The 16877-nt window shown below is 38.8% G+C and overlaps 1 protein-coding gene across 3 annotated transcripts in view; it reads right to left on the bottom strand.

The window, feature by feature from the left end:
• TRAPPC11 (trafficking protein particle complex subunit 11) overlaps positions 1-16877 on the bottom strand; it is a 39158-nt gene extending 22281 nt beyond the window's left edge. Inside the window, exons 1-10 of one of the 3 annotated variants that reach the window (XM_061404131.1) lie at positions 16627-16877; positions 11356-11580; positions 10340-10509; positions 9015-9085; positions 8093-8207; positions 7246-7345; positions 6812-6885; positions 5151-5247; positions 2997-3130; positions 2198-2345 (exon numbers count right to left, since the gene is read on the bottom strand). In XM_061404131.1, the coding sequence (XP_061260115.1) occupies positions 2198-2345; positions 2997-3130; positions 5151-5247; positions 6812-6885; positions 7246-7345; positions 8093-8207; positions 9015-9085; positions 10340-10509; positions 11356-11559 (1113 nt within the window). In that variant the 5' untranslated portion in view covers positions 11560-11580; positions 16627-16877. Of the gene's footprint in view, positions 1-2197; positions 2346-2996; positions 3131-5150; positions 5248-6811; positions 6886-7245; positions 7346-8092; positions 8208-9014; positions 9086-10339; positions 10510-11355; positions 11581-16415 lie in introns of all 3 variants that reach the window. The other 2 variants (XM_061404132.1, XM_061404133.1) reach the window with 2 other exon arrangements.

Here is a 16877-nt window from a genome sequence, read left to right as displayed (position 1 = left end):
TTAATATTCCATGTGGGCGTTCTCAGTTGCTAACTCATGTCCAACTCCTTGCGACTTCATGGACTGTAGCCTGCCAGGCTCCTTTGTCCATGGGATTTCCCAGGCAAGAATACTGAGAGGGGTCAGTTCAGTTCAGTTCAGTTCAGTCGCTCAGTCGTGTCTGACTCTTTGCGACCCCATAAATCACAGCACACCAGGCCTCCCTGTCCATCACCAACTCCCGGAGTTCACTCAAACTCATGTCCATCGAGTTGGTGATGCCATCCAGCCATCTCATCCTCTGTTGTCCCCTCTTCCTCCTGCCCCCAATCCCTCCCAGCATCAGAGTCTTTTCCAGTGAGTCAACTCTTCACATGAGGTGACCAAAATACTAGAGTTTCAGCTTCGGCATCATTCCTTCCAAAGAACACCCAGGGCTGATCTCCTTTAGAATGACTGGTTGGATCAGGTAGTATCATAAAAATAAAACTGAATAAACCAACCTGATTCTAACAAATGATTTAATAATAACTTCTCTACATTTTCTTTTTATTTATAAACCAGTAAAAATATATTACAAATTAAACTTGATAGTTAAACCATATATATTTTTGTGTAAATAAAAATGTTATCAGAAGTTTTTTAAAAAAAGATGATTTTCTTTTATTGTAAGTGTATTAAGTCCTGGTATTGGTGGAGGAAGGATATTTTTGGCACCAGGATTCACAAATTTATGCTGCTTTCCTTTTCTTTTTTTTTAAAATAACCTTCTCCCCTCTGAAACCAAAACGTAAAAAGAGTTTTTGTTGAAAAATAAAGAAAACTTCCAAAAGGAAAAGGATAAAAATTTAATTACCTGTAGACCTACCACCACTATTAACAGTGTGTACATTATTCTTCCAGATTTTATATGTGAATGTTTACCTGTCATCAGCTAAAATAATTTTTCAACCTACTTTTTTCATTTAAATACATTCCCTATATCTCACCATATCACTGAATATTCTTCCAAAACATTATTTTTCATGGCTATGAAAAATAGCCATGCTATTTTTTATAACAGCATCTTCTATTCCACATTTTAACAGACTTCCTACAGTTGTTTACATTATTATTATTTTGCACTACAATTAATAGTTTTATAAATAACTCTTAAAACTTATCTCTTAGGATCCCTTATCTGCCTTAGGCTTCCTGAATATGAAATTCTAGGTCAAAAGGTAGGCATGATTATATAATTACTTGACAGAAGTAATTACTTGACAGAAATATAATTACTTGACACAAATATCATTTTACACTCCAGCCAGGATTTGCAAATGCCTGTTTATACATATCCTGACAAGACCTAGTTTTAATCGCCTTTTAAAAACTGTGCTCAAATGATAATATGACAAACTTTAAAAATATAAAACATACAATGAAATTATACACCATATCCAAATAACATGGTAGAAAATAGTCTCGGTATATTATGATTTAAGGGGGAAAAATTCAAATATTTAAAGTACTAAAATGCAAATTGCTTTTTTTTTCTAAACAGTTTTTAAAGTAGCACTGTTGTTTAAATTCCCCTAATTTCAGAGAAGAATTTTGAGATCTTAAGTGAAAATAAACTGATATAACTATATGAATGCAAGTGTCTCTATCTATGTACATAAACATACACATACCGTGATTCTACTTTAAAAGGTGACTATGGAGTAATTGGTATTTAGATATAAACATGCAAGAGAAAGGCAATATAAAGTGTCAAGTTTAAAAAACTATGCAATTAGTACTCTTAAACAGATTCTTTAGAGTTTTCCATGGAGGAGAACCCCAGGAACAGAAAGAAGTCCAATAACGTCCTCTCCACTGGGTCAAAATAAAGCACGTTGCTCAGTGTCCTTTGCACTGCAAAACAATGAATTTACAGTGTGGCAAAGGCTAAACTGTGGCTTTTATTTTAAAGCAACTTTTCCTGGTCAAAATCACTAACTTATGGCTAATCAAAAATCAGTTCTTCAAAGAAAAATGTCTGCTTAGTTCATAGGTGAAAAGAGAGTACTCAGGCTAAAACTGAAAATAATCCTAATTCCTGAAAATATCTACGATAAAAACTCGTTATAGGCAAAGGCTTGGAAAAAAATTATCAATGCCAACCAGCTTTATCCTCTTTCAAGAGAAGGTTAATAAACTTCCTAATTGCCAGGTAATACAGGAGTCAGTGACTTACTTCATGGTTACAGAGGGCTTTGGCAAGCTGTTTCCGTTCCTGGGCATAGTACGCTGCCTGCTGATAATAAAAACCAGGATTCTGAGTTTGAATAGCTGTCAACCCCAACTTAATAGCTTCATCAAATAAATCTCCAAAGGCCTGGAATCTTCAAGGGGAAAAAAAAAAATCAAGAAATTTTAAGAGAGAAAAGAAAAAGAAGCTTACTTCTATTAATACTAGTCTTTCACCCGGAAACTATAACCTCAGAAGACTGTATCCAGAAAATGCCACTGGTGAGCTGTAAACTGTGGGGATTGCTTTGTAAATACTAATACACACTAATTGTAGGTTACAGAAAAATTCTCTAAGTCAACTCTCCCATGCTAGCGAGTCTTTATAAATGTATCCTCAAACCAGATGTCAACACGGTTCCAACCACTCAAATACATTCACGTGTCTGGGAAACTTTTCATTTTAGCAATTTTTTGTCATCAGTCTCAGAGAGCAAATTCCATATCAGTAGGGATATTGTCTATTCACTGCTATATTCTCAGTGTCTGGACACATGGCAGAAACTTGATATATATATGTGTGTGTGTGTGTTGAATGAAAGAGATGGGACCAGTAAACAGCTGATTCCCATTAAGGAACTGTATGAATCAATATCTGCCATTACACCAAACATGCTGGATCATTAAAAACCTACTTACTGACAAAAATCTTAGTGTAATTTATAACCAAAGTCCATGCTAACTCCATTCCTCCAAATTCCAAGAATTTGATTAAAAAAAATTCTGAAAATAAATTTAAAACATACTGTTTAGACATCCATGCTGCATGCTCAAAAGCCAACTCCGCACTTCCAATTTTTTTCTTACACAAGTCAATATGCTTTCGGAACTGAGCGATTGCATCCAGCGGGGTGTTGTGTTGAAAACACAACCTACAGATCTGCAAGATGTAAAACCAACGCCAAAGTTAAGAAGAAAACGAAACTCAAAGGTGTGTTTATTTAAAAGTATATAAAATTTGAGACTAACTTTAAAAAAACTACGGAATGTCCATCTCTGAAGTTCAATAGAATTGAAGTACAACAAAACTGATTTTGTTAGAAAAGTTATCTAAAAAGGTTATGTCCCATCAATTAATGAAATAAAATTATTCACTATTTGTAGTCAATCTATTCTATACCTTAGAAAGTTTTGTTAAGGTATAGCATAAGGAAATATTAAACCCAGTGAAGAGCATAAAGATGGGCAAAAATAAAATATTTCCCACAGGTAACTGAGAAAGGACAGACGAACTTTCAGTTTTAGAACTGTCAGAAAGCGAAAGATATTCTGCAGCACAATAAAAGCACAGTAGCCTCTGTATCAAAGAAGGATCACAGAAATTCTTGAAAAATTTTTCTCTGGGATACTATTTCAAAGTAATAATCTATACGTATGTAGGGTAAATGAAAAAAAAAAAAGAAGAAACAAAGCCTAAATTTATTTCTACATGCTTACTGTTGTGGCTTGGTCACTCAGTCATGTCCAACTCTTTTGCAACCCCATGGACTGTAGCCCGCCAGGCTCCTCTGACCATGGCATTCTCTAGACAAGAATACTGGAGTGGGTTGCCATGCCCTCCTCCAGGGAAGCTTCAGGGATCGAACCCATGTCTCCTGCTTGGCAGGTAGATTCTTTACCACTGAGCCACCTGGGAAGCTCACATACTTATTAGCAGTTTTGATTTTATTTTTTAGGTAAAAAGGAATAAATGAAAAGTTGTTCTCTCATCCATCCCTGTCCCTTGGGGGTCCAATTTCCCCCTCTAAAGGCAACCAGCTCCTGGCATTTGTGGTATAGTCTATGCTCAGACAAGTATGTGCATGCATTTACATGTGAACTATTAATATTATTTTCATACAAATAGCATTTCACTAAATATACTGTTCTGTGCCTCACTTTTTTCACCTACCAATATATTTTCGATATCATTCCATTTCAATATGTGGAGCTGCCTCATTCTTAACAGTTGTGTATTTCATTGTTTGGAGTTATTTATATTGACCAATCACTTACTGCTGGGTTTCCAATCTTTTCTTATTACAAGATGCAATAAATATCCTCATACACGTGATTTGTAAGTCTTAGCACAGACGTGGGATAAATTTCCAGAAATGGAATTGCTAGGTCAAAAGGAATGTGCAAATTTAAATCTTCACAGTCATTATAAAAAAATGGTTTCTGCAGAAGGTGTACCAAGCTACACTTACACGAGTAATGAATCAAGTGTCTCTCTGCCCTCACATCACTAACCCAGAGACAGCCTCTTTAAAAGATGGGTGCAGAAAGATGAAAAGCACAACACACAGCCTCTCTCATCTTCCGGAGGTGTCTACTTCTGCCATATACAATCTTAAAGTGCTCACGTAACAGGTATCAAACTTTTCTCTACGGGGAATAAGTACACTCTTTCTGGACCTATGCCATTACACCAAGGAAGCGTACCCAGTTCTAATAGATCGCATCTTTTAAAATTCAGTACTAGAGGCAGCTTTCTTCTCACTGTCTCCTGCATCCACTTAAATACAAAAGACCCTCCTGGAGGAGTTTTACAAAGATAAAACCGCTCTAAATGAGAACTCTGGGACCCATAGCTCATAACCAAGCACTACAATTAGGCTGCTAAGAACCAGGGCAGCCCTTGAGATAAGGGACATAAAGGAGCACAACACAATTAACCACCTGGAGAAGGGAATGGCAACCCGCTCCAGTATTCTTGCCTGGAGAAGTCCAAAGAAAGAGGAGCCTGACGGGCTACAGTCCAGGGGGGTCACAAAGAGTCGGACACAACTGAGTGCCTAACACAATTTATCAAGTGATCACTTTTCAGAGCAAGTGACTAGTCAGGATTTTCAAACCTTAAGTGGACAATCCCATATTTAAAGCCAAATATTCCTTATTCTTGGAAGTAGAAATATTACCTTGTAGTTTATAAATCCTGCCATGGTCTTAATTTCCAGAATGTTAGTTTCATGGGCTCTCAATTCATGTACAAGGTTATAGGCAGTCCTGTAATTCCTAATATAAACACGGGGAAGGCAGTTAATCATGATGCCGGTTGATTTTAAGGAAAGATTCCTATCAGCAAAATTGCCAGAAATAACAGAGTCGATATTTACTCAACATGTCTTAACACTCCATAGCTTCAGCAACAACATACACAGATCAGTCTCTGATGTCCTGGAAAATGACACACTGATATATGTGGGATGAGTCAATGTCTTTTCACTAAGAACAGAACCCACAGCACGTTGTTCGGTCACTAACATCTGTCTACAGCTGACAAGAAATAAGTTGAAAAAACAAAAGTAAAGTTGAAAATTGACCAAGAGTTACATGGCAAAATTAACATTCTGTTAAAAAACAAGTAATTTTTAAAAGCATCATTGTTGAGCTCCTCAAACAGACATTGTACGAGCAAAGAAGGAGCCATCAAGACAGAGATGGCTCAGCAGCTTTAAAGCCAGGTTTCTCTCCACGTGACGTGGGAACCACTGGTCTAGAGCACGGGCTCAGTGGAGACACCGTCAGGGCAGCTAGTGCTTACGGAGAGAACAGGGTGAGAAAGCAAAGTCTGACAGAAGACAGAAGGTAATGAGAAAAATCGCAGTCTTCTCCAAAGAAAACTGCGCCTAACTTATCCAGGTAACAGCTTTCTTTCCAGCACTGTTTTTGAACAGAATTAGAATTGAAGGTGTTTCACTAATACCATGGACAATAAATACACTACCTTTTAAAACCAGGTAAAACTATATATGAAGTTGCTGAGATTTATAAAACACGATTTGGTGTTTAGCACCTCATCAGAAACAAAAAAGAAGAGGTTCCTGCAATATTCTTCTGAATGACAGACTTACTTATAGTTTTTCTCTATTCCACTCCCAAGTATACTTGGTCCTTCCTCAATTTTAGGATAGAAAGCTGGTTTTTATCCTTTTGCTACACTGGCACTGTCAATCTTAAAAAATTCAGTTAAGCTAGAAAGAGATGTTTTACTATATTCTGTGTAGCAAAATAAAAGCAAAGGGATAAAACATCTAACCACTGCCAACGCCTCTGCAACTATTCTTCAAAGTGCTAAACAGAGCCTTTGAATAACAGATGATGCTACTGGCAGGTATTATAAACTGAAAACAAATTAATTAAAATCATAGTTGAATTGAATAAATGTACTACACACCTTAAAAAATTCAGTCTGATTCAGATAATGTTCAGTACATATTAAACTTTGAAAATCAGTCTTAACACAAGGGTTTTACTGAGTATACAAATGAGAAGCAGGCAACAGGATGGGAAAAATTTTAGTATTCTATTTCTTTAGATCATGAAATTAATTAAATTAGAACAGAAAGCTTTCTAATACTATAAAATTTACTTCTGATAATAAAATGGATATTTTTCCCCAAAATTCAAACATTATATTCCATTTATCTCTAGAAAAATTAAAGTGAATATTACGAACCTGAATCTAACCAAGATAAACATTTTAAAAATTAAAGTTTGGTTGTGATTCAGAAATTGCTCTTAATATGTTATTGTTAACATAAAGAAAAATCTAGTTTGACAACTGTTAGAAACTTACTTCAGAGCATTTTGTGTATCTTGTTTCAACTCACTGAAGAAAGCTATTTTGAACTGATGTCTAACAAATAAAAGCTGAAAAAATAGGAAAAAAAATACATTACACATCTTCTCTTAAAAATATAAAAATAACAATGCTTGTTAAGAGGAAATCTAAAAGTATAAAGGAAAATATTCGAAAGTAAGGTTCAAGGATTATTCCAGTAAACAAATGTAGTTAAGAAGGCTATAAAAGTACATCTTCATGAGCTTTAAGGGCAAAGAGGACAAAAGGTAAATTAATTTTTAAAAGCTTTAAAAAAAACTTCAAAAGTACAGAAGCCATTTAAAAACATCAAAGTATTTAAGAACTTTAATCTCCTCAAAAATAACTGATGATGAATAATCTGCTCTAGAATGCTGCTACTATTTCCTTCTCTAGGAAAAGACATGTACCTGGTGTGTTGTTTTATTCAAAAATTCTTTATGAGATTTCACTCTTCTAATCTCAGTGTAGTAATAAGTCTGTGCATGTTCATAAAAGGCATTTTCTAATCTGTTAAAAAAAAACAAACATTCAAACACTAAAGTTACTTTAAACCAAAGTGTTTTCAAGATTCACATTTCTAAGACCTGAAAGTAAATCCTGACAGAAATAATGCCTGATTTACTTCTTAAGATAAAAAGTAAAACAAACTATAAACTAAATTTTTAGGGGAAAAAAAATCTACAAATAAGACCCACCAAAAACCATTTAAAATTATTTACTGTCTAAGAAATAATCAATAAAAATAACTCTTACAATTTGTAAAAATTAGGTAAGCTCTAATATTACTCCCACTCCAATTATTTTATTATTTTATAAGTATGAAAGAAATAAGATATCTAATACTCAATTAGATTTGACTGTTTTTTCGACTGTAACATTTAGGGTTTAAAGATAAAGAAAACTAACAGGAAAGGGACCGGAAGTGAGAACTAGCAAATGAGGTGAAAGTAACATTTGTGTATCCGGCTTCATTCTATAATTATGAGATTACAGAGGAACCAAATTGTCTGAAGATGGGTAAACAACTCAAAGTTCTGCTTATGAACATAAGTATGTATCAGAAGTATCTTCCCAGGGATGAAAGAAAGCTGACTTCAAAGTCAGACAAAGATTGATCTTCAAGGCTCTTCCTCCTTGGAAGAGTTCTGAAGTTATAAAAGGGTTTCAATACATCTAAGCAAAATGTGCAAAAAAGTAAAATAAAATGGATTAGTCAAAACTTAAATAATTCAATATATTGTCTCGGTTATTCACCTTATAATATAACCCACAAGGTGGTCTGTATGGGGCAGTACGAACAAAGACTTTCCTGACAGCTCACACGCGTTGCATAAGGCTGCAGCCCTTTCTGAAGCAATGACATCTTCTCCTGTTGACAAGTTCCATAAAGAGAGATAATCAATATATTTTTCTTAATGAACACTTCCCCAAATTGGTACAACGTAGTTAAAAAAAAACTCAAGTCACTTTTCACCACATCTGTAGGACCCCAGGGGCCTTGAGAGCTCTGTGGGGTGCTTAGAAGCTGTACCATACATCTCTGTAATAGAAAAACACTGTGGAATTTTCTACAGAGCCAAGACAGGCCAAGGAATAACAACAGATATACCACATAACAGTTTCAAAAACCGTAACTAAAAATAAAAGCAATAAAACCATTCATGAAAATGGTTTGGAAAACTATTTAAGACTTTTCAAGTTTCAACACAGAAACAAAAATACATTTTGGCTTCTAAAGTTTGAGATGGTAGAAGAAATAAGCACTTGAAATAAGACATTTTCTTATAGAAAATTAGAACCACCCACTCCCCCCCAGCACTTTTCTTTGCCCTACTGGAAATTAAAAAAAAAAAAAAATTATGTAAGGAATATAATTTCAACAAGATCTCAAAAGCGAAAACAACCTATAGTTGTTCACTATAGGGTCAATTAATGTGTGCCTCCCTAGGTAAGGTGAATGGAACTAGGGAGCAGGACTTGAGAAGATCGGCACTCTTTAATATTTTTAATTTTTTTATAATAAGCATTTACTCCTGTGTCATTGGCACTTTTTTAAGGTTAACACACCATCTTTCGCATAACTGAATGCAAAAGATTTTAATATTAAAGATGATGCCTTCTGGTAATAACTGGAAGGATAAACCAATCAATTAGTTGTTAAGCAACCTTCTGCTACCTGGGGGTAAGGGGGTTTTCTTCTGAATCAGAACCACTGCAACTTTGGTGTTTCTCCCTTGTAAACTCTGCCTGCAGCGGAAAAAGAGCAATAAGAGGAATTAATAATTAAACTGTTTTTACTTAAAAAGTGTATTCAAGATTTTACGTAAGATACAAGATTGACAATTTAGTCCAAGAAAGACAAATTTAAACTAAAAAAAAAAATCAAGATTAGGGGAATTTTTTCCCCCACATATAATGAAACATACATGCCACAATGATTTAAATCTTAAAAGTATAATCTCACATTGAGCTCCTACCGCTAAGTCGCTTCAGTAGTGTCCGACTCTGTGTGACCCCACAGACGGCAGCCCACCAGGCTCCCCTGTCCCTGGGATTCTCCAGGCAAGAACACTGGAGTGGGTTGCCATTTCCTTCTCTAATGCATGAAAGTGAAAAGTGAAAGTGAAGTTGCTCAGTCGTGTCCGACTCTTAGTGACCTCATGGACTGCAGCCTACCAGGCTCCTCCGTCCATGGGATTTTCCAGGCAAGAGTACTGGAGTGGGTTGCCATTGCCTTCTCCCATATTGAGCTCCTATTTCTTACAAAAAAAATCTTCTTAGAAGGCAAAAGTTTAACATATACTTTAATATAAAAGTTACACAACAACTTATTTCTTTATAGTGATATGTTAGAGAAGTCATCCAAAAGAATTATTTAGAAACAAACAGTGATAAAGCAAAAAGTGCTTTATGAAGCTAAATAATAAACCACTGCAGTTCAAAAAAATATATAAATGCAAGAAAAAACACTTGGATATTCAGGCCAATTTGTCTTTGAAATTTCTTCCCATTGCTTAGCATACTGTAAGTTAAGGTCAGTTAATGCCACCTGTCGGAGAAGGCAATGGCACCCCACTCCAGTACTCTTGCCTGGAAAATCCCATGGAAGGAGGAGCCTGGAAGGCTGCAGTCCATGGGGTCGCTGAGGGTCAGATGAGGGTCAGACACGACTGAGCGACTTCACTTTCACTTTTCACTTTCATGCATAGGAGAAGGAAATGGCAACCCACTCCAGTGTTCTTGCCTGGAGAATCCCAGGGACGGGGGAGCCTGGTGGGCTGCCGTCTATGGGGTCACACAGAGTCGGACACGACTGAAGCGACTTAGCAGCAGCAGCAGCAGCAATGCTACCTGTTAGCCAATCAACAGGTTTCCCCAGAGGCCAGTGATACCAGAATGACCACTGCAGTCTTAACAGCACTCAGCTGCCTTCAGTAAGTGTCGGTAAGCTCCAGAGGTAGGTCTGACCTCACACAGTCAACCTGACAAAGGGGACCATACCTGACTATTTCCACTCTGGTGGCACATTCGGACTGCTTCTCCTTCCACTGGGGCTCATCCCAGTCCAGTTCATAAAACACGACCACCAGGGCTGGCACCAGATTCAGATGTTTGTTCATCCAGCCCGTCTTTAAGATCCCTTTGGGGATGTACCATTCATACGAAGTTCTCTGCAAACATTGGCCAAAGTTGAAAAGAGGTACTTGACAACGAGAACAGCAGAGACCACTTGTTATGGAGTGCAGGCACTTTCTGTGTATTTCTCTCATTCCATACACACATGCCACACTCTTTAAAGATAACACTTTTTACAGAGACCAAATAAGAGACAGCAATTTTTGGAGGTAGACACTCAACCCTAGAGCCAGTACCGTAACCATTTAAAGGACCAAAGCCAAAGCATTTCTAATGACTTCAAGTCTTTCAAATAATTATGTCAAGCTTTCAAATTCAAGAGGCTGAATTAAACAGCCCTTTCCCCAATAAATTCTACTTATATTCCTCACTATCCCAGATTTTGCTCTTATAAAAGCTGCTCAGGTGTTCTCTAAACCCCAAAATGGCTTCATTTGTTTCTAAGTCATGTGGCCAGGATGGCATTATTCCTCCTTGTGGGTCAAAGAAAAAAAGGAAGGATAATTCCTAAGGACAGGGGCAGAAAAGCAGTCACTGCAGGTCAGCAGGAGTGCCATGTCGTGCGAGGGGATGGCCCGAACCACCCAGAAACTCTCGAATCACCCCCAGAGCACCTGCACCAACCCAGACTACTCCAGCTCATGCTGGTCCAACCTTTACTCCACATGAGGAAAGAGAGGACAGGATACAAAACAACTTGGGAGCTTGCAGCGTACTACACACATGAAAACATCTAGAGTTTTCTTCATGCACCTCTGTAACCATGCCCTTGATACACTCAGGGGGTTCCCTGCACAGATACAGGAACAAAAAAGATATACACACTCAAAGAAGGGGAGACAGAGGGAGAAGGAGGGTCCCCTTGCAAGTAACGTCATTACCTTGGGTCTACATTTAGGATACTCGTGGTCACCTGGGAGCACCTTGAAAGAAATCGGTACCCGGTCAGCCCTCCGGTTGGCACAGAAGGCATCCCAGACAGCGCGATGGACAGCATTATAGACCACATCCAGGCCTGTGAGAGTGACGAAAGCCATAGGCCGACAGCATAATTCCACAGGGAAGTCCCACTGGGTGGGGCTCATGTTTAAGACGTCACGAAAACTCTGAAATGTAAACATTAATACATCAATAATCAACTTAGTAAAAGCCCACATCCTCATCTAACATATGAACCTCTACCATTCAGGAAATATTACAAAAAGGCAAAAGACTTTGAGTGTTTACAAACTGTCGAGCAAATCCGAAAGAGAGCAAATGGGAAAACTTTAATTCTTGAATTGGGCCTATTACAATTTAATAACTACACATGGACATCACCAGATGGTCAATACCAAAATCAGACTGACTATATTCTTTGCCGCCGAAGATGGAGAAGCTCAATACAGTCAGCAAAAACAAGACCGGGAGCTGACTGTGACTCAGATCATGAAATCCTTATTGCCAAATTCAGACTTAAATCGATGAAAGTAGGGAAAACCACTAGACCATTCAGGTATGACCTAAATCAAATCCCTTACAATTATATAGTGGAAGTGAGAAACAGATTCAAGGGATTAGATCTGATAGACAGAGTGCCTGATGAACTATGGACAGAGGTATGTATGGACACTGTACAGGAGGCAGGGATCAAGACCATTCCCCAGAAAAAGAAATCTAAAAATGAATAGTTGTCTGAAGAGGCCTTACAAATAGCTGAGAAAACAAGAGAAGCTAGAGGCAAAGGAGAAAAGGAAAGATAAACCCATCTGAATGCAGAGTTCCAAAGAACAGCAAGGAGAGATAAGAAAGCCTTCCTCAGTGATCAATGCAAAGAAACAAAGGAAAACAACAGAATGGGAGACTAGAGACTCCAAGAAAATTAAGAGATACTAAGGGAACATTTCAAGCAAAGATGGGCACAATAAAGGACAGGAATGGTATGGACCTAACAGAAGCAGAAGATATTAAGAAGAGGTGGCAAGAATACACAGAACTGTACAAAAAGATCTTCATGACCCAGATAATCACAGTGTGATCACTCACCTAGAACCAGACATCCTGGAATGTAAAGCCAAATGGGCCTTAGAGAGCATCACTACAGACAAAGCTAGTAAAGGTGATGGAATTCCAAATTTAGGTTGAGGTATTTCAAATCCTAAAAGATGATGCTGTGAAAGTGCTGCACTCAATATACCAGCAAATCTGGGAAACTCAGCAGTGACCACAGGACTATAAAGGTCAGTTTTCATTCCAATCCCAAAGAAAGGCAATGCCAAAGAATAATCAAACTATCGCACAATTGTACTCATCTCACACGCTAGCAAAGTAATGCTCAAAATTCTCCAAGCCAGGATTCAACAGCATGTGAACTGTGAACTTCCAGATGTTCAAGCTGGATTTAGAAAAGGCAGAGGAACCAGAGATCAAATTGCCAACATCTGTTGGATCATGGAAAAAGATAGAGTTCCAGAAAAACATCTACTTCTGCTTTACTGATTATGCCAAAGCCTTGACTGTGTAGATCACAACAAACTATGCAAAATTCTTCAAGAGATGGGAATACCAGACCACCTGACCTGCCTCTTGAGAAATCTGTATGCATGTCAAGAAGCAACAGTTAGAACCGCATATGGAACAACAGACTGGTTCCAAATAGGAAAAGGAGTATGTCAAGACTGTATATTGTCACCCTGCTTATTTAACTTCTATGCAGAGTACATCATGAGAAACTCTGGGCTGGATGAAGCACAAACTGGAATCAATATTGCCGGGAGAAATGTAAATAACCTCAGATATGCAAATGATATGACCTTTATGGCAGAAAGTGAAGAGGAACTGAAGAGCCTCCTGATGAAAGTGAAAGAGGAGAGTGGAAAATGTTGGCTTAAAACTCAACATTCAGAAAATGAAGATCATGGCATCCGGTCCCATCACTTCAAGGCGAACAGATGGGGAAACAATGACACTCTATTTTCTTGGGCTCCAAAATCACTGAAGATGGTGACTGCAGCCATGAAATTAAAAGACGCTTGCTCCTTGAAAGAAAAGTTATGACCAACCTAGACAGCATATTAAAATGCAGACATTACTTTGCCAACAAAGGTCCGTCTAGTCAGAGCTATGATTTTTCCAGTAGTCATGTATGGATGTGAGAGCTGGACTATAAAGAAAGCTGAGTGCCCAAGAATTGATGCTTTTGAACTGTGGTGTTGGAGAAGACTCTTGAGAGTCCCTTGGACTGCAAGGAGATCCAACCAATCCATCCTAAAGGAAATCAGTCCTGAATACTCATTGGAAGGATTGATGCTGAAGCTGAAACTCCAATACTCTGGCCACCTGATGCAAAGAACTGACTCACTGGAAAAGACTCTGATGCTGGGAAAGATTAAAGGCGGGAGGAGAAGGGGATGACAGAGGATGAGATTGGATGGCATCACCGAATGGATGGACATGAGTTTGAGCACACTCCGAGAGATGGTGAAGGACAGGGAATCCTGGTGTTCTGCAGTCCATGGGGCTGCAAAGAGTGGGAAACTACTGAGCGACTGAACAACAACATGTACAACGATTGTAGTCAACTTTAAGCAAATCACTATTTCTTGTAACATCTCAAAACCACACAGAACTTTAGGATGAACAGACCAAAATCACAGGAGGGTGATCAAACTACCTACTTCAGTTATTAAAATAATAATAGTAATGACTGACTGACTTATACAATAAAGTACAATTATCTCTAATTTCTTTGTAACTGCTAACGTCTAATTTCTGATTTCCTAAGCTATCATTAAAATTGTATGCTAATTATCTAAGTAGCTATGTTTTCTCATTTCTCCACAATTAGTGCAAATACATCACTTAAAGGAAAATCTACAAGGGAAAAATTAATAATGAATGGAACCCTCCAGGAGAACATATTTCTATTGTGTCCTTTAGCTGAGAAGTGGTCTGTATCAATCCAAGATGCACTAAGTTTACAAAAGCAATCATATAAAGATGTGTTTATTGCAATCAAAATTATCACTGTATTATAAGAATAATTTCTTGATTCCATACACATGTACCATAAGACTGGTTTCAGAGGTTATCTTCACCAGCATGTCATACAGGACTCACACACAATTTCTGTGAGAAGCACGTAGGCCACTGAAACAGTATTTTTACCTGAAAAACTGATTTAGGAAAGGCTATTAGGCTTCTCACCTTAGGTACTAAAGGAACACTGGGTACCAGATAAATGGTTTGGAAAGCCTACCAGAAACAACAGATGTGTACAATAGACAGACGTTTCAGAACTGCTTCAACAGATATTCTGAGGACAGGAGTAAGCTATGAGGGCAAAGGGCTGCATGTTCAGAAAAATAGCCATTCTAGTTTCAGTGAATTCGGGGTGAAAATAAAAAAGAGATGGTCAAAGCACAATCTGAGTGCCACTGCTTGATCCCAAAGAATCTAGATTAGAGCCCTAAATGCCCACTTCCTTTAGTAACCCCAAAGACTCAAAAGAATTAGCTGTGGTCCTTGAATAAGGAGAAATAAGGTGGAAATAAGGAGAAACAGAAATGACTATTAATCACTTAAAATCAAAATCCTGTCCAAGAGTTTATGTTATGTCCATAAACATATAAACTAATATATAATATAAACATAAACTAATATATAATCATTTCAAATTTTGTAGTAGTCACATTAAAAAAGGATGAAATTAATTTTATTAATATGCTGTTTAACCAATGTCCAAAATATTATCAATTCAACATAACTATAAAGTTACTAGTGAAACCTTTTACCTTTTTTAATACTAAGTCTTTCAAAGTCTGGTGTGTATTGTACACTCAGAGCACATCTCAATCAGGCTAGTCTATTTCAAATGCCATTTATGGTGACCGGCTATTATACTAAACTATGCAGCTCTAAATGATGGTAACTGTGTACCAAAAATTACCGTATGAAAATATATCAGAAAGTCTTGCCACATACTACCTTAGGAAGTTTTTGCATTTGAAATGGCTATGCCTAATCAGTGGCCAAAAAAAATGGGAAGAATATCAGCAAAGGCCAACTGCAGAGGTTCTATGGATCTCGATGACAGCCTATAGGAGAAATTCCCAGATCTCCTGGAAGAAACCAATGAGGCAACTAACCAAACTATGACCTGAAAGGAGATGTAGAAGTAGGAAGTACACACTCTGGATGGGAGAGCAAGTTGTGCAAGGGAAGTAGTCTGGAAGCTGGCGTGATCATATAATTATAAGGAAGACTCTCAGAAAGAATGCTGCTGCTGCTGCTAAGTCGCTTCAGTCGTGTCGGACTCTGTGCGACCCCATAGACTGCAGCCCACCAGGCTCCGCTGTCCCTGGGATTCTCCAGGCAAGAACACTGGAGTGGGTTGCCATTTCCTTCTCCACAGAAAGAATGCGTGAGTACTAAATCTCTTCAGTCGTGTCAGACTCTTTGCGACCCCATGGACTGTAGCCCCCTAGGTTCCTCTGTCTATGGGATTCTCCAGACAAGAATACTGGAGTGGGTTGCCATTTCCTCCTCGAGGGGATCTTCCCAACTCAGAGACCGAACCCACCACCCTTATGTCTTCTGCACTGACGGATGGGTTCTTTACCAGTAGCGCCACCAGGGGAGCTCCCTTAGAAAGAATGACAGACTGCAAAAAAGTGGCAGGTAATAACAATAATAATGCAGTCCCTATTTTTTAGTTAACGGAGGTTCAGGATGCGCAGGACACAAGGCCGGTAAGGATGGGACTCAACGATGTCCAACTACAAAAACGATCAAAAGAGGAAGGACAGCTTGAGGCCGGGACGGTGAAACAAAAGCTGATGTTGAGGGTGTGAAGCAAAAAGCCCGACTTAGGAAAGACATGGCCCCCCCGCCCCGCGGTCCAGAATCTTGCTCCCCGGAGCTCAAGTGAAGAAACTCTGCAGCCCTAAAGGCAGAAGCTTACCTTCCTCCTCTCCTCCCCGACCCACCCCCTTTAAAGCTGGGGCGTCTTTTCTTTAGCAGCTAAAACAGGAATGCACTCGCTGATGCCGTAGGATATCACAGGCTCCCCCACCCTCACCCCCCCCCCCCAAAAAAAAACCAGCATCTTTAGGCGCTAGCAATCTTCCTCGGCGGTTTCTCTCGGCCCCGGAGGTCTTCCGACTCGGACTCACTCAGGTCGCAAGTCCCAGGCCAGCTGCGGCTGTGGCCGCTCACCGCTAGCCGGCGGAGGACGAGAGTAAGCAGGCAGAGATGTCACAGAACGCCGCCGGGGAGGCTGGGTCCGTCGTCCCTTCAGCCGCCGCCCCTGCGCCGGGGCCAGCAAGTGAAACTTCCCAGGGCCCACCTGCGCAGGCACAGGAAGCACTTTCCGGACCTGCCTGACAGCGCTCTGCACCAATCGCAGCACCGGAACTGGACGCCG

Source organism: Bos javanicus, chromosome 27 (genome assembly GCF_032452875.1).
Source record: "Bos javanicus breed banteng chromosome 27, ARS-OSU_banteng_1.0, whole genome shotgun sequence".
NCBI classification, from domain to species: Eukaryota; Metazoa; Chordata; class Mammalia; order Artiodactyla; family Bovidae; genus Bos; species Bos javanicus.
The sequence above is the reverse complement of the archived record's forward strand: the minus strand, read 5'-3'. Positions and strand labels throughout refer to the sequence as shown.